The 21372-nt window shown below is 44.1% G+C and overlaps 1 protein-coding gene across 1 annotated transcript; it reads left to right on the top strand.

Annotated features, from left to right (window-relative positions):
• Positions 1-1188: 1188 nt before the first annotated feature.
• Positions 1189-21133, top strand: LOC126412770 (G-protein coupled receptor dmsr-1-like). The gene is made up of 2 exons (XM_050082526.1): positions 1189-3258; positions 20307-21133. Exons 1-2 carry the CDS (start codon positions 2131-2133, stop codon positions 20310-20312), a joined length of 1134 nt encoding a protein of 377 aa, XP_049938483.1. The 5' UTR covers positions 1189-2130; the 3' UTR covers positions 20313-21133.
• The last annotated feature ends 239 nt before the right edge of the window (positions 21134-21372 follow it).

Genomic DNA, 21372 nt, shown 5'->3' with positions numbered 1-21372 from the left:
CCCGACGGGAGACACTAGCGGACAGTCTACCCGACGGGAGACCTAGAAAAATAGGAGAGGCTCCGTCCCCGCCGCAGCGGTCCGAAACCCCTCGACGACTACCGCAGTCAACTCCAGCCCCCCCCCCCCCCCCCCCCCCCGCCGCCCTACACCGAACACAGTGTTATTGTGCGGTTCGGCCCCCGGTGGACCCCCCAGGGAACGTCTCACACCAGACGAGTGTAATCCCTATGTTTGCGTGATAGAGTAATGGTGGTGTACGCGCATGTGGAGAAATTGTTGGCGCAGCAATCGCTGACATAGTGTAGCTGAGGCGGAATAAGGGGAACCAGCCCGTATTTGGCAAGGCAGATGGAAAACGGCCTAAAAACCACCCACAGACTGGCCAGCTCGACGGACCTCGACACAAATCCGCCGGGAGGATTCGTGCCGGAGACCGGCCCTCCTTCTCGCCCGGACAGCTGTGCGTTAAACCACACGGCCAGCCTGGCGGGCTGACATTTACATAACAAAAAATTATGAAAATTCAAGTTTCGTTCATTGTTAGTGATCTCTTAATTATACGATTTAAAGAGTTACTGATGTGTAAGTAACGTTCTAAACTTCGAAATACTGAACATGATATTGGTTGAGGTAAGTGAAATCTGGTTAAGTTTAACTTAAAAATTTAAAATACATATGACATCTGTTTGAAGAAGTTATTAGAGACGATTATATTCTATTTTATTCAAAATTTTAAAATATAAAGTAACCGAGTACAATTCAGTTTTGACACAAAGTGGGTATGTGGGCATAAAGCACCCTCCCCCCCCCTCGACCCTCCCCCCCCCCCTCAGACCCGCCACCAACACCACCACCACTGGGTTCCGAGTGTTAAAGGTAGTTTCTGGATAAGCCGAGAAAGCTAACAGTAGAGGTTGAAACCCGCTTCACAGCGTTTGAAATTCAGTTAAATGTACTTTAGGTTGTTTGATTACGTTTCGCGGCTTGTAAACGCCCGGGTGAAACCACTAACGCGGGCTAACAGGAGGCAGCGCGCAGCAGCCCCGCTAAAACGAAAGTTCTCTCCCGGCGCGGCTAGCGGGAGTGGCCGCACGCGGTTAGTTCTGGTCCGCGCATGCGCGGCCGACGCGAGGTCTGTCCCCTCCGGCGCGCCCACTAGCAGCGCGTGACCGTCGCCGCCGACACCGACGCGGCCGCTGGCGACGCCGACCTCGCCAGTAGCGTCCGCGGCGCCGCGCGGTGCACACGTGGCGTGTCTGGACATCCGACGCGGCCACCGCCAGCTGCGACCGAGGCTACGGTGACGCTGGGACGCCTAACCACCGTAGTACGTCGGTGTCGCAGGGCATATTCTTTTCTGTGATAACATCGCGTTTTCATTTGATGTATTGAGTTATTTCGAAGAAAAGGGGAAACAGGTTCAGATTTAACACGATACACCAATCGGAGTTTCATCTTTGATTCCTGGCTTTTCTGAAATAGTTTCGACAGGAAACAGGCGAATATATTTTTTCTTTGATTAAATTTAGATGTGATGTACGAGGTATATGCGAATTCATGTCAGATAAAGTCCTGTCTCTAAAGTAAGGAAATTCACTGTTGTCTTATTGTTATGGTTCATACGAGCAGTTGTCGAAGAAAAGTGTACAATCCGAGTATTCGGTCGACGAATGGTAGCAAGACACTCCTAGTATTATCGACACTCGTCCACTTTTAAACAGGTCTAATCTTGTAGTCGAAGAGTCCAGTTACGCTTAAACTGTATCAGGAAGTCATTTGTTGATATGGACTTGGATTCCTGCTCGGTGACAGTCGAGTCGCAAAAGAAGTGCAGAATAATTTCGTGTAGTTTCTGCCAGCCTACAAAAATGCTGTCAGTTATGCACAGTGGCTATACTAACTACGTTACGATTTACTGGGATCAGCAATAACGCACTTTCTCTACCGTAACTCTATACACAGCTTTGGTAGTTTTGCTGCAGTATCGTTACTGTGTTGCCTTAATGAGCTGTTATACTAACTACGTTCTGATAAATCTAGTTCGGCGCGTAAGCGAAATGAGTTTTCTGGTGTGTGTTTGTAGGAATAAAATTTTTCGTTGAAAAGATTCTAGGCTCAATGTGAGCGATGATTTCGTCACTGACAGTAAACTCCACCACGGAGGCCACGAATTTTACGGTGGCGGAAGAAGTGGCCCAGTTCTGTGGTGCGGGGCTGGAGCATTTCCACGAGGGCTACAAGCAAGTCCATGGTTACTTCAGCCTCTTGGTGTGCGTCTTCGGGTCGGTAGCCAACTCCCTCAACATTGCCGTGCTGACGAGGCGCGAGATGGTGTCTCCGACCAACAGCATACTGACGGGACTCGCCGTGGCCGACCTGCTGGTGATGGTGGAGTACGTGCCGTACGCGCTGCACATGTACCTGCTGAAGAGGCCCAAGGCGCTCACGTACACGTACACGTGGGCCGTCTTCGTGCTGTTCCACTCCAACTTCGCCCAAGTCTGCCACACGGTGTCCATCCTGCTGACGGTGATGTTGGCCGTTTGGAGATACAGGGCGGTGGCGCAGCCCCAGGCGAAGCAGCGCCAGTGCGGGATGCCTTCGACGTTGGCGGCCGTGGCGTCGGCGTACGTCCTGGGGCCGCTACTGTGCACGCCGCACTACCTCGCCTTCGAGGTGAAGGAGCACCCCGAGGACAACTCGACGACACTGTACTACGTGCGGATGAGCCGGCTGAGCCAGGCGGCCGGCGGCCTACTCAGCGACGTCAACTTCTGGGTGTACGGCGTCGTCGTCAAGCTGACGCCGTGCGCCGCCCTGACGGTGCTCAGCCTGCGGATCATCGCGGCGCTGGTGGAGACGAAGCGCCGGCGGCGCCAGCTGACGCTGGCCGGCTCGTCGGCGGCGTCGTCGTCGGCGGCGACGCGCAAGCAGGAGAAGGAGCGCCAGACGGACCGCACGACGCGCATGCTGCTGGCCGTGCTGCTGCTCTTCCTGGTCACCGAGCTGCCCCAGGGCGTGCTGGGCCTCCTCAGCGGGCTGCTCGGCCAGCGCTTCTTCTCCGAGTGCTACGTGCCGCTGGGTGAGCTCATGGACGCGCTCGCGCTGCTCAACTCGGCCGTCAACTTCATCCTGTACTGCACCATGAGCCGGCAGTTCCGGCAGACGTTCAGCCAGCTGTTCCGGCCGCGGGCGTTCGACAGGTGGATGCCCATCGACTTCACTGGGAACGGCCACACTAACATAATAACGCAGGTCAGTTTCAAGCCCCTATCACTATCTGTTTCCAACTATGCAACACCGAGCGGATACTCAAGAATGAGTTTACATTGGAACCTGGGACCTTTCTCTTTGGCGGTCAAGTGCTCTACCGACCATTCTTCTGTGTCCCAAAATAACACCGACGAACTTTAGGGACATAGGGACATTTTCCTCTTTCAGAAAAAATGAAAGAAAGTCTCGAAAACACGGATTCTAAAATTTCTAAAATGCATGCCTTAAAAGCTGAGTACTTTGTTCATCTTTGCTAGTGCGAAACACATCTCTTCTGCTGAACAATTGCACGTAGCTCTTTAGACATGCGTTTTAGAGGCCACGTTTACTGGACATGTGTATCGTACCATACTACGTCTTCCAAAAATATGGAAAGGAAAGAACTTCCAGTAGAAGAGATGTTTCATACCATGGAAGATAAACAAGTGCTTATATCTTTTAAGGTATGCGTTTTAGAGCCTTCGTTTACTAGACGTCATTTTCTTGTTTTGGTGTAAGTAACCGGTCTCTAACGTTTGGATCGTCCTGTGTGTATAAAAAGGCCCCCCCCCCCCTTCGTCTTCTTCTTTTAGACCCTCCATTTGTTTACCTAACCTTGCCTTCACGTCCTTGGTTAATTGCCATTCTCTCTGTGTTTTCTCTTTATGGTTCCAGAGTAGTGACATTTCGTTCTTACACCAATAAAGTGACGACTACAGATAAACATAGCTCTTATGTAGTAAACAGTAGTACATTAAATTTACAGGCCTGTACCGCTTCTTGATCTAAAAGAAATCTATTTGCTGAGCTACAATTAAATTCCTTTTTTGTCAGAAAAAGTGACTCATTCTTTGAGTATATCTTTACTATATGGTGGTTAATATAGACTTAATTTACATCAGGCTCATATAATTCACAAATAATAGAATTTTCCCTGTGTCTTTCACCTCAGATAAATCATATAAACAAAAGGCATGTACGATATTACGAAAGTGACTTATGTATTCTTAATCGGACTTTTTGGTGTAATTATTTGCGTTTAATGGTATCCTGAAAATGTATTTAGGGAGAAAGAAAGGGCCTCCGTCTTTCTCTGTTAGCTCCTAATTTCACAGACCTAACCTTGCCTACTTCTCCTGGGTTCCTTGCCGTCTTCATGGTTCCCAAATAATGACACTCTCTTCTTACAACAATATGGCATGTACTTTTTGTCGTCCTCCTGGAGAAAAAATTTCAAGAATATAAAAAAAAATTAGTTTAGTTGAAATGAAATGCATAATATTACATATGAAGGCCGCCTCCACTGCGATATTTATATTGTCTTGATCTAAAACGTATTGTTATACTAAGATGAACTAAAATGTCTTTTTTGGCAGTAAATGTACCACCTACTTCTAATACATCTCTTCTGTGTGCTAACTTTCGCAGATTACTTCTTTTACATCACAGATTTATATTTCGTAAATAACAAATATTTCCTTTTGTCATGTAGCTTCAAAAATCATATAAACAAATGGCACAATCCTTAGCAAATTAACGTTTCTGTTTTGAGTCTGCGCTTCTTGATGTAATTATTTGGGGTTATCGGTCTCCTGAAAATGCACTTCGCTCGAAACGGGTTTATGTCGTTCGTTAGATTTCGAGGTGAAAGGAGGACTTCTAAGTAGTAATGACTCCAACTGAGCTATCCGAGCTGGACTCACGATCCGCCCTCACTGCTCTGCTTCTACCGGTACATCTTCTACTACCTCCAAGATACCTGTCTGGCGAAAAGCAAAGGTCTCAATTTCTAGTACCCGTCAGGCACCCAATTTTAAAGTGCCAAGAGTTTTCGTTCAGTTTGTTATACGTCGCCGGCCGGCATGGCCTAGCGGTTCTAGGCGCTTCCGTCTGGAAAAGCGCGACCACCACGGTCGCAGGTTCGAATCCTGCCTCGGGCATGGATGTGTGCGATGTCCTTAGGTTAGTTAGGTATAAGTAGTTCTAAGTTCTAGGGGACTGATGACCTCAGATGTTGTCCCATAGTGCTCAGAGCCATTTGAAGCACTTTTTTTTTTTATGCGTGGGGAAGCCGACCTCCGAGGTCAAAACGTAGGAGGTTGTTCGGTGATGTATGCCAAATATTTTAATAAGCTGACTAGTGGTACCCGGTGGCTCCTTACAGATTAAATTATAGTTTATTCAGTTTTTTACCCCAGTTACCTATAATTCTGTTTGAAATACCTTCACAGAAGTGAACGAATCTGCAATATGCAGTTACATACACATTTGTCTACATTTCCATACATACTCCACCAGCGACTATACGGTGCTTGGCGGAGGGTACCTTGTACAAATACTGTTCAATAGCTTTCCTGTTCCCGTGCAAATTCAGCGAGGAGAAAACGACTGTCAGTATGCTTCAATACGAGCCGTTTTTTCCATTATCTTCGCAGTCCTTATGTGAGATCCATATCTGTTGTTGGCAGTAGGCTCGTTCCGCACTGTGTCACAAATGATGCTCACATAAACTTTCTCAATAGTGGTTCGCGGAAAGTACGTCTTCTCCCCTCCAGGGATTTTCATTTGAGTTCACTGAGCAGGTCCGTAATACTCGAGAGCTGATCGAACCTAGCGGTGATAAATCTAGTAGCAATCATTTGAGTTGCTTCGATATTTACTTTTAATCCGGCGAAGAGAGGATGACAAACATTCGAGCAGAATTCTAGAATGGACAGTGCAAATGGTTTGTTCAAATGGCTCTGAGAACTATGGAACTCAACTTCTGAGGTCATTAGTCCCCTAGAACTTAGAATTAGTTAAACCTAACTAACCTAAGGACATCACAAACATCCATGCCCGAGGCAGGATTCGAACCTGCTACCGTAGCGGTCTTGCGGTTCCAGACTGCAGCGCCTTTAACCGCACGGCCACTTCGGCCGGCAAATGGTTTGTACGCTGTCTCCTTTATAGGTGAGTTATACTCTCTCTCTCTCTCTCTCTCTCTCTCTCATTCTCTCTCTCTCTCTACACATCACTTTGTAACGTTGCGCCGAGATATTATTCGACGTGAATGTCATCACTAACATGATTTCGAACATATCAGGATTGTTTTTACTACTGATTAGCGTCAAGATACCAGTACATGTATCCAGCTTTAGAGTGAACCACCGTTCATCGCACAAGGAAAATCTATCCTCGTATTCCTAAATCCTTCCACAGTCACCCAACGACGACACTGTCCCGTACGCTACATCACCATCAGCAAAGAGACGCAAAATGCTGGTAACCTCATCGGCCAGATCATTTATGAATTTAGAGAACAAGAACTACACCATATCACCTTCATGAGCCACACCTGACGAAACCATTGCCGCCGATAATCAGAATACACAGCACAACCATCAGATGAGACTCTGACGTGGTCGCTATCGCATCAGGGTCACCTCAGCGTACCACCCTAATGCCCCACTTCCATTGAATTCAGTGAAACAATACACGACGCCCACGTCTGCTAATTCATCATCGGTGAATCTATCTATGCTGCTGGGTATCACTGTCAACACAACCGGAAAACTAAGCCGAGACAGTACTGAAACCAAGTTGGGGGAGGGGGGGGGGGGGGGGCAAACAGTAAAGTGGACACTATTGCCGTCAACAGAAAGTATCTTGAGGAAATGCAAAGTGTTTCTTTCCAAGTTAGACACACACTTCCTATGGTCAATCTTTGGACTGTATAGCAGATAATTTCAGCGCATTACAGGTGGAAAGATACATGGCCTTAAAGTTCAAGCGAAATACAAATACTCTGTAACGAGCCACCGAAGGTCAGTAATCTCTGATACCAAAATACTCAGAAATAGTTCGTGCACCAACTCTGAAATTTGACCATCGGAGTTCAGATTCTCCCTGCATAGTTAGATGCCGGTTTAAGATACTAACATAGCAGTATAATGTACGCCAACAGCCTTGTCGCAAGGTAACAACGGTTCTTGTCGGACCATCGAAGTTAAGAGTTGTTGGAGTTGGCTATTACTTGGAATGGGGTATCATCCGGGTCTGCCATTCGCTGTTAACGAACGGGGAGCTGTCAGCCCTTGTGGGGGCATCTGAATTACTTGACTGAGAATTAGGAGCTCCGGTTACGGAAGCTGACGGCGGCTGTGGGAGAAGTGTGCTGACCACATGCCCCTTTGTATTCAATAGCGCTTATAAGCAGAGGATGTCACGGCGGTCGGTCGGTACCGTGGGGGCCTTCAGAGGCCCGTTCGGATGGAGTTTAGTTTAACTTTAGTAAACTGACGTCACCCGGTAAGTACGAGTGTCACAACGCTTACGACATAAGTCGGTTTGAAACGTTAAGCTGTTGCTTCCAAATTTATATGGTTTGTTGATCTTTTCTTATCCACATCTAACAAAGGCTGAGGGAGACAAATGTCAGTGGCATCAGTTATACCTGGTCGTCAGTCATCGACATTTAAAATGCATGTGGGAAACTTTAACGAAATGGAGAATGAATTAGCTGTTACTTAACAAGACTGAAGACTGGGGTGTAACACCTTGTAGGCGGCGATATCGTGAGAAACGGAACGTGAGCTCATGTGGGAGGAGGATGAGAAAGGAAATTCGACCCTATCGTTTCCTAACCAATCATCGCCACATTTGCCTTAAGATATTTAGAGAGACCAGGGATAACATGAGAACTTCAAACTTCGCAGTCAGTCAGCTTGGAAACCGTCGTCCTCCCAAAAATGAGCTGCGTCACGATGTACGGTAGTTACAATAGGAGTGGTATACTGGTTATCGATGAATTTGTTATTGTTATTAATTTTAGGTGGCGTCTCCCTAGGGTGGATGAATAAATGTAGTTTACGTTCTCCCTCTCTCTCCCTCTTTCTAAAAAAAGAAAACTATTGGCCACTTTACTTATAAACAACAACAAAGAGCTCTGCTCCTTCTAGTCTCACGTTCAGAATATGTTTTATTACTTACACTGTGAGTAGATATTATTTTACGCAATATTCCCTGTGGCCTTTCTGGAACTATGCGTCCGCTTACTCTAGTAAGACCTTTCGTTTACCCTGAGCACAAACGGCAGACACGCCTCTCCACAACATTCTTTTGTCTACGTTGTGTTGTGGTTTCCACTGTAGAATGTGTTTATTGTAAATCTATAGTCAGAGGTTTCTTTCGTGTAGAAGTTTGTGTATTTGGTCATTCATTATTTGCTTGCTCTCCGCTATAGTTCTCTGGGCATGATAGGTATTTCTGTATTGGGGAGAGATATTTGTCACGAATATTTATATTAAAACGGGAATCGTGGGTGGATCACAGAGCCGAAGATACACTGGTAGTTACATTGCAGACTACGAGGATGGTAGACAGAGCGAGGTGGCGCAGTGGTTAGCACACTGGACTCGCATTCGGCAGGACTACGGTTCAATCCCGCGTCCGGCCATCCTGATTTAGGTTTTCCGTGATTTCCCTAAATCGCTCCAGGCAAATGCCTGGATGGTTCCTTTGAAAGGGTACGGCCGACTTCCTTCTCTAATCCGATGAGACCGATGACCTCGTTGTTTGGTCTCTTCCCCCAACCAATCCAATCCAATCCAAGGATAGTAGAACTACAGTACTAACTTTAGTACTCTACGTGACAGATGACGCAGAACTGCACACTAACGTGCAGTTTGGGAAACAAACTCACAACCACACACGCAGTCAAGAAAGATTTTGTTTCAGATTTTCCTGTTTGTAACTCCTTTTTCTCATAATAATGTTACGAATACTGATATTCTTAAATGTAAAGCCCAACACCTAATCATTAAATAGAGCAAACATACGGAGAGTCTTTCATATTCTTATCTCCGTGTCTGTTGTCTCTACAGCCTCTGCGTTTTGTCCTTTTTGTGTAATGGTTAGTGGGTAACATAGTCTAATTGGGCAGAAAGGAAGTTGGTTGGTTGGTTTGTGGGGTGTTGAAGAGACCAGACTAAAAAGACCATCGGTCTCGAAAGGAAGTAGTTTTCTATCTGACCATAACTACATAGAATATTTCTGTATGATACTGAAGCAACTTACGTTTGCGTGTTTACTTTAATTCTTCATGTTTCTTGCCCACTTGAAAGCGCGGCTGGATTGAATTGTTATTTGTAAAAATGTACAAATTAGTACGTTATGCAAAATTTATGGCCCTTATCCTACACAGTGGTAACTGAAAGAACCTTTTACTGCAGCATGCTACGATTACATCTTGGTCGATGTGTTTTTATTTACATGTCATATATTTCAAAATTTCGCATTTATACTGTTGAAACTATCAATTACAACATAATGTACCGTTGTATCTCCACAAAGTGCTACTGTGATTAAGTGTCAGTAGTTTTAGGTACAGAAATGTAAACATTCCTTGATTTTATTTAATATGTTGCTGTCTTAGACGAAAGTCGTAAAGAGACGTTCCAGTTACACAGATGGTTCGAATGGCTCTGAGCACTACGGGACTTAACATCTGAGGTCATCAGTCCCCCAGAACTTAGAACTACTGAAACCTAACTAACCTAATGAGATCACACACATCCATGCGCGAGGCAGGACTCGAACCTGCGACCGTAGCAGTCACGCGGTTCCAGACTAAAGCGCCTAGAACTTCTCGGCCACACTGTCTGGCTCCAGTTACACACATACATTTGTATATCTGTAGCATTTGTGGCGTAGAGTATTTGGCGCAATAACATTTATCGTTCCCGTCACTCTACTGTTGTACTTCTAAATGATGTAGAGGAATAACGTTTATGTATATGCCAGAACATCTCGTTATTACAGTGTCGAAACATATAATAGCAGATATTTACCAACGAGAAGATATTATTCAGAAAAACACGTTTCATATTTCATTTAGTATTTGTTTCCCATATGTGTTGTTTATGAGTGTGTGTGTGTGTGTGTGTGTGTGTGTGTGTGCGTGCCTGTGTGTGTGTATGCGTGTGTATGTGTTTCAGCGAGAGTGTGTGTGTGTGTGTGTGAGAGAGAGAGAGAGGCAGACAGACAGACAGTGATAGGGGGAAGGAGAGGGCGAGGGGGAAGAGGAGAGTCTTGTTCCTAGTGTGTGCATGTGTGCGCCGCCGCGCTTGGAGGGGTGGGGGGAAGGAGGCAGGGGGCGGGACGCAATTGAGTATGAGATGACACGGCAACATAGGATGGGTTGGCAACCGAGATGACAGTCTTCTAACTCCTTTGGTAGTAAACAATGGTTCCAAAGGGTTCAAATGGCTCTGAGCACTATGGGACTTAACATCTCAGGTCATCAGTCCCCTAGAACTTAGAACTACTTAAACATAACTAACCAAAGGACATCACACACATCCATGCCCGAGGCAGGACTCGAACCTTCGACCGTACGGTCGCGCGGTGTAGTAAACAATGCGTGGTTCATACGTGTAGCGGACTGCTTGTATAACATGTTTGTTACGTTTCGTTGCCTTCGACGGCTGACAGATGAATGTCGAGCTGTACTATTACAATGCTTTGCCAGTGTACAGATACGGGCTCCTGGGAGCCTTCGAAAAACAGAGGAACGTTGAAACCTTAGAAGTGGAAAGAAGACGTACAGAAAATTCTTAGCCTGGTGATACAATATGTTTTCTGGATAAAATTTCGGCGTACTATAGCTAACAATCTTCTACATGTAGGTTCCGTCTCTAAAGAGAGTAGTGTCTCTTGGTGTGAAAACAGCACGAAGTAAAAGGATGCCAACTACAGTGAAGATGGTAAGTATACAAAAATGGTTTCAAGTTTTCCCTTCACGAAATGTCTTCGTGGACAGCTAGGTTCGTTTCTTTTGCAATCCAAATCTTTCCTCGAGCAGTTTCTCATCCAGTTGAACTCGATGATATACGTCGTAATCAACAGGCTGTCCTATGAAAGGACACGAACACGCAAATCAGTTTTTGTGTCACAGAAAAAACATTGGTCACATTTTCTCTAACAGAATAAAGTGGTATGATTCCTTCACCGTATTTGATGACTGTTAATATTTAAGGCTCTTCAGACCGTTCTTTCGTAAAATGGAGTCCTACTAGTTGATGGAATTCACAGTAAACGAAAACAGGCCCCACCGTTTTAGTTCGCTTCCCTTATTGGGAAGACTACCAATTTCGCATCGTTACAGATGCATCCTCAGAGGATGCACTGTTAATTAAAATTCACTTTTTCGGAATAGAACTTTGTGAAAAAGAGAAAACGTTTTTATAAATATTCCCAAAAAGGTTTGTCAATCGTGTATTAACTGTAAAACAGTGAAAAAAGCTAAAAATCATGACACACATGATTAGCCCTCGGTCGAGAACCTACGTTGTTTCATTGTTCATTCGCGAATCGAAAATGTTGATCCATTATAGGTTGTTGTCAATAGTAAACCGCATTAACCACAAGTAGGTGAATGTGAGACTGGAAAAATGGGGACGTAAAACATAGCACAAAAAATAATTACACCCCTTGAAATTTATGGCAGAATGTGTCAAAGATTTTTAAGAAGCTTTCGGAAAGGAACGTCTACGAATTCTACGAAAGTAAGTAATAACAATCTACCAAAAGTGCTATTCCATTTTAGAATCACTCTGCATTAAGAAAACGTGAAAACGAGGACGCTTTGTTGTACCAGTACTATGGACTGTTAATTAGTGGTGTGCACCTACAAGCTCATATTGACAAGACAGATCCCGATTTTGATACCATGAAGCACTCTCTTTCATAAAAAATGTAAAAAGTGAATTGACATGTGGCAGGGAGTCACTTGCAGTATATCAAGGCGCCCGTTATGGTAAACCAACGGCAAATGCAATAAAACTGGCATTAACGTTAGCTGACAAGGTGTTTTGCAGAAACGCCATAATAAAAAGAGTAAAATGGGTAGAAGCATTCCTATAATACGTGTTTTCTGCGGCAGACGTAGAACCGGCTTGTGTTATACCCGCGAAGCAGTTGTTGTGTTTTGGTTCAAATGGCTCTGAGCAATATGGGACTTAACTTCCCAGGTCATCAGTCCCCTAGAACTTAGAACTACTTCAACCTAACTAATCTAAGGACATCACACACATCCATGCCCGAGGCAGGAATCGAACCTGCGACCGTAGCGGTCGCGCGGTTCCAGACTGTAGTGCCTAGAACCGCTCGGCCACTCCGGCCGGCTGTGTTTTGGTATTTACAAACTGAGGAGTAGCAGGGATATGACACTGGCGAGTGATTAGAAACATGCCGGAGCAAATTACTGTAAGACAATAAAGATGTAGGTTTTCCGTGATATCCCTAAACCGCTTAAGGCAAATAACGGGATGGTTCTTTTGAAAATGGAATGGCCGACTTCTTTCCCCATCTTTCCACCAACCAATCTTTTGTGCCGTCTCCAAGGCATATGGCGTCACTTACTTCACAATCCCTTTACTGCAGATCCTCCTGTCACCCAATATTCCGCTTATCGCACAGCTATCGACGGAAATTGAACTGAAAAATTGTTAACTTTGGCTTCCTATGGATGAATGTGCGACGCTGCAGTCTAACTTCACCGTGCAGCTGGCAAGGACAGTAAACAGGAGATTTGTCGATACCACGGCATACAGTCAGAGAATTTCATTCCGTGTACTCAGTTAGACAGTGAGTACGGCTTTCAGTCAGGCGCGTGAATAATATACACAGATAGTTTTGCGTAAGGATAAGTGATTGGCCTCCAAAAAGCCGGCTGCAATAATCGGAAAAAGGACCATTAACACGATTTGCTGATACTGGCAGAAACAGATTCACCATAGCCAAACACAGCATGAAAAAACCTACCGAAGATCTGTCAGTCGTTAGACACACATTCAGTCACGAATTCATCATTATGATCGATCCGACGAGCAAATGGTGCTTCAGTGACTTTAAGGACTATTAACAGGCGGCTCACTAAAAGGTGACTGAATTCTTCGAGCGCATTGCGCCGACTACCATTGACTTCAGTAAGCCAACAAGGCAGATTTGTTGTGTAGTCGGGCACATTCGGTATGGAATCACATTTACTGGAGTGGAATAATTTTCATTGATGCGTTTGCCAAGAACTGAGCCCTGACGCCCAGCGAAGTCGTGTCTGGAGCGTCCCGGACCACGGTGGGATGCCAAACTGACTGTCGTCCCAACACACGGCCCGACAACCAGGAGCAATGATCTGGGTTGCCACCTCATTTCATAGGAGGACTCCTTCGGAAGTCATCCGCAGTACCCCTACAGGTGAGCAGTACATCGACGATATTCGATTTGCTGCCCTGTACGGCTAGCCATCTAGGGTTTACATAGCAGTAAATGCCCGCCCCCACACGGTTTGATCCTTCTCCAATCGCAAGCTGGTTGGATTGCCATATCCTTAATATGCCAAACGTTCTCAAAATGGGGCAAAATCCGTCAACCTTGCTCGCCTTCGTACGGTTTGAGAAGCAAGAAAACAAGCAGTAGAAATTCTCGCTGTTTGCAGGTGGGCATTATCTTGATGAAATGTAAACCCTGAAGGGCTTGCCATAATGGGCAACAATACAGGACATTGACGATGAACCGCTGTTTGTAAGGGTGCCGCCGATGACAACCAAAGGGGTCCTGCTACTAAGAGAAATGGTACCCTACACCATCACTACTGACTTTCCGGCCATGTGGTGGCCGTTAGTGACGTTTGTATCCTACTGTTGCCCATAGCGTCTCCTGACTGGTCATCGGGGCTCAGTTCGAAACGGTATTTGTCACTGAAGACAATTCCGATCAAGTGAATGAGATGACAGGCCGAAGACGTGCTTGGAGATGGCCGATACCAAGGTGACTGTTACCTGCTACTCGGCCCGACAGACAGCAGTGACTGTCTGGGGCGCCATGTCTTATCGTAGGAAGACCACTTTGGTTGTCATCCAGGGCACCATTACAGCACAGTGACAAGACGACGATATTCGACGCCCCGTATTGTTGCCCTTCATGGATTACAATCCCGGTATGACACTTCAGCAAAATAATGTCCGCCTGCATAAAATCAGAGTTTCTGCTGCTTATATTCATGCTTGCCAAACCCTAACTTGGTAGCAAGGTCGACAGATCTCTCTGTTGAGAACGTTTGGAAAATTGTGGGTAGGGGCCTCCAACCAACTCGAGAGTTTGGTGACGTAACGCGCCAGTTGGACAGAATTTGAACACATATCCCTCTATCTGTCAATTCCAAGCCGAATAACCTCTTGCATAAGGGCCAAAGTTGGAAGGTGGCGTAATATTCTGGATCAGAACCGAAGTGCGTACTATTCAACGAACATGACATGATGTTCGCTAAGTAAAAAAAAAAAAAAAAAAAAAACAAAAAAAAAAAAAAAAAAAAAGAGAGAGAGAGAGAGAGAGAGAGAAAGAGAGCACGGAAAATATGTCGCGAACAGCTACTATAATTGCTTAAGACATGCTGTACCATGCAATAAATAAGATCAAAAAACAAAAAAACCCTCACTGATGATGGTGATATATGTCGCCTAAACTAGTTTGGGAGAATAAAGAACTAAACGAGTAACAAGGTGTTTTGCATCAAGGCGGACTCTTATATTACTAGCCAAAGTTTGACCAACACCACATTTACTTCATCATTTTGTGAAGCTGTTTCTCCTCAATAGCTCGTACAATTTTACTGTAACTGAGATCATTTCTTTGTCTGTACAGATGCGTCATATCTACCTATATCCGCCCCATTCAGATAAATAATTCGTCGTGTGTCTTTTCATTTTCTTACAGAGTACTTAGTCTAGCTAGAGTAGGCCTATACCTCAGGTTATGGTACACCATGGACCAAACTATCAAACCACAGTTAAATTTTTGTAAGAAGTAGATTAGCGATAAATTTCTTACTGTATCAAGAAATAACACCCTGTACAAAACATGAAGACAAATTGCAGTTAACCTCACTTAACATATGGTACAGATTAGAGTGGTCAGCACACCGCTCTCCCAGTCTTTATTTTTTTTTTTTTCCTTTCTTGGCCGGAGCTGCTACTATTCCGTCGAGTAGTTCCTCAGTTGACATCACGAGGCTGAGTGCACCCCGAAAAATGGCAACAGCGCATGGCAGCCCGGATGGTTACCCATCCAAGTGCTGGCCAAGCGCGACAGCGCTTAATTTCGGTGTTTTGACGGGACTCGGTGTATCCTCTGTGGCTAGGCCACTGCGTAACTGACAACAGCTTAACAGTAATTTTGCAGAGCTTATCTATAAATGTGAACATTCGGTACTTGTGACCATTTCATTTTTGCAGTGTTTTCTGCCATATATTAACCGCACTGTGGTGTGCATCAGTTTCTACGTTAACTAATTTATATCTCGCTGTACCTTTGTGATATTTTCTGCAGGAAAGTCGTGGGCCGCTTACCTAGAAAAATATCTGCTCCATGTATAGGAGGGTTCTTTCTTAGCTTCTTTGTTGTGGAGATATTACTGGTCTTGGGTCATCCTTTGTGTAGATCTTCGTGAACAGAAATTATAGTTCCCATGGAACTATTATTACACTGTGCTGTGGCGTGTGATTAATTTTGAATCTCGCTGGCAGATTATGGCTATGTTTCCTGCCATACTCAATCGCAGAGCCCAGCCTTTCACGATTTACACTCTCATGAGAGAGCTACCCACTCACTAACCACGATACGCCTATATAGCTCTCGTTGTGTTAAATCTTCTGTCCTACGTTCCGGACTACACAGAACCTTTCAGTAATGCTGCTATGGACAACAATGCATGAATGTATGGAGAAGTGACTTCGACATAACCTGCGGGTTATTTTCAGAACGGCAATTTCGCTGATTCTCTTCATATGTAGAACCAACGTCTTTCACTTCATATGAAATTAGCTTTACAGAGTAAGATATTAGATAAAGTGAGAAAATTTCTGCCTAGACGTTTCATCCCTATTTGATTTATTTGGGAAAAATTGAAAGAATTCAAAGAATATATGTATATTTCCATGATCATTCCTACATTACGCCTCAGTAGGTATCGATGGGGGGTTTTGTGTTTCTCACAAAAAGAAAAAAAAATCAAGACACTTCCGTCGCATCGAACGCCAAAAATCTTTACTGAGCTTGTTCCTAATGGAGGTTGTATGCCTTTTTTTCGACCCATCTTCGAACTGTCCTGCCTAGCCTATTACAGAGGGCCCGTACTTCAATGTAAATAACGAGCCACAATACAACCTGGCATTTGTCACACTAACGAATCATTCCCAAAGGTGACAGGAGAAATTCTTTAGACGATTGGGAACTAAAGCCTACACATTGGGATTCACGGTAATTTATCAACATTTAAATACATTATCAACAATAATAGAATGGTTAAATAAAAATAACAATTGTAACCGCTACCGGATACCATCCTTTTTTCCTCCACTAATCACCAGTACATTCTTTTCTTGAATGTTTAATACCCTCAGTGCGTTCGCAGCAACTTTGTACTATGTTTATTGATCCACGGTGTGTCTTTCCCGTTTCTCAAAACCTTGATATTAAGTACTACTCTACAACGTGCTGTATATTGGATTTGAAATTAATCGACTCAGGCGCCACATATTCGTCCCCAGAGCTGAGTATTCCATATTCACTAATCATATATCTTGCATTTTGTTTCCCGCTGCTATTCTAAAACAATAACATTTTTCTGTCAGTCTTGACATTCCTTGGAACATCTGTAGACATCGATGTTTTAAGTGACGTATGATCTATACATACATGCGTGTATCCGAAACTTCTTTAATTATTACTCATCTGCCGACTTCGCCTAATAACTTCTACAGTACAATAATGGACAATCATAGAATATGAGTTAATTATTTGCCAGTACTAATGACAAAACTCACATCCAAAGCATTAGTAGGAGACTGTTGCCTGTCATCTAATTACGAATATAGGTAAGGTTTTGACGTGGGGCATCGGTACCTCTGCAGTGCGTATTGGCATACTATTTCGACAGTGAGAACCGATCTAATTTCTGCCACAGTCTAAATTCAAATCAGAAATTCAGTCAGGACATGACGCTACATACTGAGAGAAATTTACAGTTACGGTAAGTCATATCAAATTTGGGTAATCTACCTTTATCTGATTGAATCCGTCGAATTCAATAGTTAGACACAAAAATATAGCACTGTAATGTTACAACTAAGTAAATGACAGCATGCTTGCGCTTGCTAGTGGTTTGCGTCGGTTTATTATATTCACTTCACATTTTTCTACTTAGAAGAAGTGTGGACCGTAATTCAGTAAGTCTCGGGAGACCTAACAAGGAGGTGCTTTGTTAAATAACGGATGAAATGCGGCACAAACCACCGCCGTAGCGTCATATCGAATTAATGAGAACTGTGAACAACCATATAATCCAAAGAAACACAGGTCGGAATCCAATGGTTTCCTGAATACGGCCTCATTTCCGGCTAGACCGACTTACTGGTCGTGTGTGCCTCCGTTTCCTACAACAAATTCTAAGCCAAAAGATGATGTTTCTTACGGTGAATGGAGGCGTATGTGGTACATGCATGATGTTTATCGGTGTCTCAGCTCACTTTCACGTGACTTTTCGTAACTTGTAACACTAATCTTGGCAAGGGAATCGATCGTACATCGCAAACACCGGGGCGTTCCAGGTTCCCCGACGTGAACACCTTCGATTTGTGTGTGTGCGAATACTTAAAAGATATGGTGTGTTATAGCCCTGCTGGCAGCATCAGTGAACTCCGGGCACACATTGTGGATACATGGGACTTTTACACGTGAACGTGTATCGAAGAGCAGACATGCTGAAGCCTGCTCTCACACGAACTGTGGCCATGAAGAAAACTTTTAATGTGCTCATCAAGTGCATGTCTGCAGTTCAGGACATCTTTGACTTATCGGGAAACAATATCTTTTTCCAACTTAACGTTTGTTAGGATTATTAGCATTTTTTATTGTCCTCTACACGCCCTTTCGTTTGTCCTATAGTGGTCAAACACCGTGTATACACAACGGAGCATGGACACTGCCATCTTTACAAATTTGGTACTATTACTAATTATTATTAGTGTTATTAATGGGAACATACGCATATTTGTTGTAATCAGTGACCAAAATTTACGAGGGATCAATAATATGTGTACACTTCTACTACATAAAAGCTTATAAGCAGTATTTTATATGATGATTATATATATGAATAAATGATCAAATCTCTTCTGCTCAAAGGACTTCACTTTCCATATTCTGGAAGTACTATGAAGTATGGGCAAAACCATGGAAAAATGTCTAGTAAACATGGGGTCGAAAATGCATGCCTTAAGAGCTATGAGCACTTGCTCATCTTCGCTAGTGTGAAACACATCTCTTCTCCTGAGCAAGAGCTCATAGCTGTAAAGGTATGCGTTTTAGAGCCCACGTTTAGTAGAAATTGTTTTCTTGTTTGGTGAAAAGAACATGTCCCCAGAGAATGTCGGTAATTTTAGGGATACCCTGTGTCTGCATTCAATAAGTAAACGCCATATCAGATTAAGGCAGGAATATTACCCAAACTGTAGTATATGAGGTACACGAAACACATATGCTTGAAAACGTACTATAACACAACAGAGTGACGCTACATTGTTTAATGTTCAGAACAGAACCTACTACTCTGTGTCTACCTATTACACAAAGAGCATTCAATAAATTATGCAGCACATTTATCCTGAAAGCAGATTGGTTTTATTCATGGTTCCAATTCACCATATTATTCCTCATTCTTTTAGCTACACAACCCTAATTTTCACAATATCCTGCGTTTAGTGCGACGGCCTTACGCCGCCTTATTGGAAGGACCAGTATGCCCTCGTCATACCACTCTATTGGAAACTTCGGAACCAATGCCTTGGTGTATCAATAACCTACTCACAACCATGTACCGCTTCCCGCGAATCGCGTCTTTCATTGGGCCAAACAGATGGAAGGTGCGACATCCGGTCTGTAGGGTGGATGAGGCAGAACAGTCCAATGAAGTTTTGTGAGCACCTTTCGGATACGCAGACTTCTGTGGGGCCTTATGGTGTCTGGTGAAGGAGGAGCTCGTTTCCATTTTTGTGGCGAGGAGCGTGCTGATGTCGTTCCTTCAATTTGCTGATGGTATAACAACACATTTCAGAGTTGATCATTGTACTATTAGGGAGGTCATCAAACAGTACAGCCCCTTCAGAGACCTAGAGGACCACCGCCATGGCGTTACTAGGTGAGGGTGCGGCTTTGAACTTTTTCTCTGGAGGAGAAGCAGTGTGGCGCCACTCCATGGATAGCCGTTTTGTTTCCTTTTCGAAGTTAGGAACCTATATTACATCGCCCGTGACGATAATACGCAAAATCATTTCACGGAGCCTCGTGACGCGCAAGTAGTTCCGTACAGATGACCTTCTGTTAGGCGGCGAAGAATGCAGCGGCCACACACCGTTGGGTACTCCAGTTAGTGGGCGAGTGTCCAACAGAGACGTCAAGTTATCTGAGATGTGTGTGACTGCGATAGGTCGATCACCTCCAATGAGAGTGTCCACACGTTCCAGCACTGCAGAAGTCACAGAGGTGCTGAGTCGGGCGGCACGAGGAGATCGGACAGGTTTGCACGACTTCGTTCCGATTATGACAGACGCCTCGTCCAACGGCTCACCGTGCTTTTTCTGACTGCCAGTTCTCCGTAGAGATTTCCTCGATAAGAAACTCAGTGACAGCTCTCTCCTTGGGACGCCCGTCCATTACAGACACCATTTTGAAGGCGACGTATAGCCCCACCGTCTATCTGAACGTCATGAAACTGTAGGGTTTGAAGCGGGAATATTCCACGAGGTCCTTCAACAAATTCCGCATTTTTTCTACCGAATTTGGCCGAGAAAAATATGTGTTGGTATACTCATTTAGTGCTCTTCGAATTCTATTTCCAAAGTAATATGAAATTTTTCCTTACTTACACCTGACAGGGGTTTCCGTTATCAGAACCGTTGACATCAATCGTGTGACATTTCGTGCAAATGTTGATATAATGTTTTTATTGTTCGCAGGTATAACAGCGACTGGTCGCCAGATGAATCGTCTTCTTCGCTTGCAGATAACGGTGCAATCCTATCGCTTCTCCTGCCGACACAATGCCGTATTGTTCAACGTGAGACTGCATGGACGGTGCTAATTAAACAATCGGCGTTCACTTACATCGAAGCAAAAATATTTGCATACGAGAAAGTGTCACTTGCTTTTTGAGCCCGAGAGCAAATGACATTTTTTTGTGGCACAGTGTGTTCGTATACTGGCACCAATAGGGTACTTTCGATGTTGCCTCGCCGTATAACGCTGCCCTGCCTCTCGCCTTGTTATCCGCTGGTGATGTTTACACACGGCTAACGCAATAGTAGGAAAAACAGTGAGAGAGCAGACACAGTTTCTCTCTTGGGATAATACTGATAAAACTGAAACCTCGTCGCAGCGACTGTGGCATTCAGCTATATACTGACGATCCTTGACAATTACGTACCAAAATTAACTTATTTAAAATAGTCGGAAACCATACAAATTCCTCCGACTGTAGTTCTTAGTAAGAAATCGGTTCTAGTTTAACAGTTTCATATAAAGCTGAGGGACACCTTTCCTCTTATTGTAAGACTGTACGAGAGCATTGACATAAATGTGACTTCCGTGAAACCACTTTTGTATGGGGTCTGTTTTCGTTATCATCGTACATCGACGCTACCTTTAGGCGTTGTGCAAAACATTGCTCAAACAGCCCACGTGTATTAAGTTACCCAAGGTGACTGTTAGTTAAAATGCCATTGATGTTATTTAATAATGTTACTTTTAAGAAATAATTTAATAAATGTTTCGCATATGCAGATGAATAAAATTCAGCTACGCATCATTTTATAACCGTTGAATCCTGTTATCAACTCCTTATTTCACCTATTTTTAATAAGAAAGTGATGAAGACACGTATTTAAACAATTCTGTAGCATCATAACAACTTATTAAGGCGACTGTGTTACAGTATACTTAAAATGACATTTAATAGTGCTACACCTCAACATGCATATCCTCTATGTTCGTTTGAAACAAATACACAATAAACACGACAACGAT

This window comes from Schistocerca serialis, chromosome 7 (genome assembly GCF_023864345.2).
Source record: "Schistocerca serialis cubense isolate TAMUIC-IGC-003099 chromosome 7, iqSchSeri2.2, whole genome shotgun sequence".
Taxonomy (NCBI): Eukaryota; Metazoa; Arthropoda; class Insecta; order Orthoptera; family Acrididae; genus Schistocerca; species Schistocerca serialis.
Note: the sequence above shows the minus strand (reverse complement) of the source record. Positions and strands in the feature narration are given on the sequence as shown.